The sequence below is a fragment of the Haliaeetus leucocephalus genome, unplaced genomic scaffold (assembly GCF_000737465.1).
Source record: "Haliaeetus leucocephalus isolate CR32 unplaced genomic scaffold, Haliaeetus_leucocephalus-4.0 Scaffold2, whole genome shotgun sequence".
Taxonomy (NCBI): domain Eukaryota; kingdom Metazoa; phylum Chordata; class Aves; order Accipitriformes; family Accipitridae; genus Haliaeetus; species Haliaeetus leucocephalus.
Window position 1 is genome coordinate 2,132,882 of NW_010972438.1, and position 358 is coordinate 2,133,239.

General features: G+C 68.7%; 1 protein-coding gene across 1 annotated transcript in view; it reads right to left on the reverse strand.

Annotated features, from left to right (window-relative positions):
• The window catches only part of BHLHE40 (basic helix-loop-helix family, member e40), a 4,450-nt gene extending 4,133 nt beyond the window's left edge, over positions 1-317 (reverse strand). The window contains exons 1-2 of the mRNA XM_010570387.1: positions 206-317; positions 17-86 (exon numbers count right to left, since the gene is read on the reverse strand). Of these exons, the coding sequence (XP_010568689.1) occupies positions 17-86; positions 206-288 (153 nt within the window). The 5' untranslated portion in view covers positions 289-317. The remainder of the gene's footprint in view (positions 1-16; positions 87-205) is intronic.
• Positions 318-358: the final 41 nt, after the last annotated feature.

Consider the following 358-nt stretch of genomic DNA (forward strand, 5'->3'; position numbering starts at 1 on the left):
CCCCCCCCCAATTTACCTTATTGTCCTCGCTCCTCTTTAACCCCCTCCTGGGCTTGTAAACTTGGTACATGTGCGCGAAGTCCAGCCTGCACGGGCGAAACGAAAGCAGCGAAATTACCCCTGTGTGTTCCCCCCCCGCCTTGGGGGCCACTCCTCGCCCCGATCCCACCGCTCCGCTCCGTCCCCTCCGTCGGCCGGCGCTTACCCCGGCACGTCGCCGCTCTCCAGGGCGGGCAGCTTGCCCAGGCAGACGGCGGGCGGGGGCTGCGCGCTGGGGATCCGCTCCATGGCGGAGGGGGTTCGCCGAGAACCGTTGAACGGGGTGGGGGGGGGGAGGGAAAACGGGGAACTGGGGGGG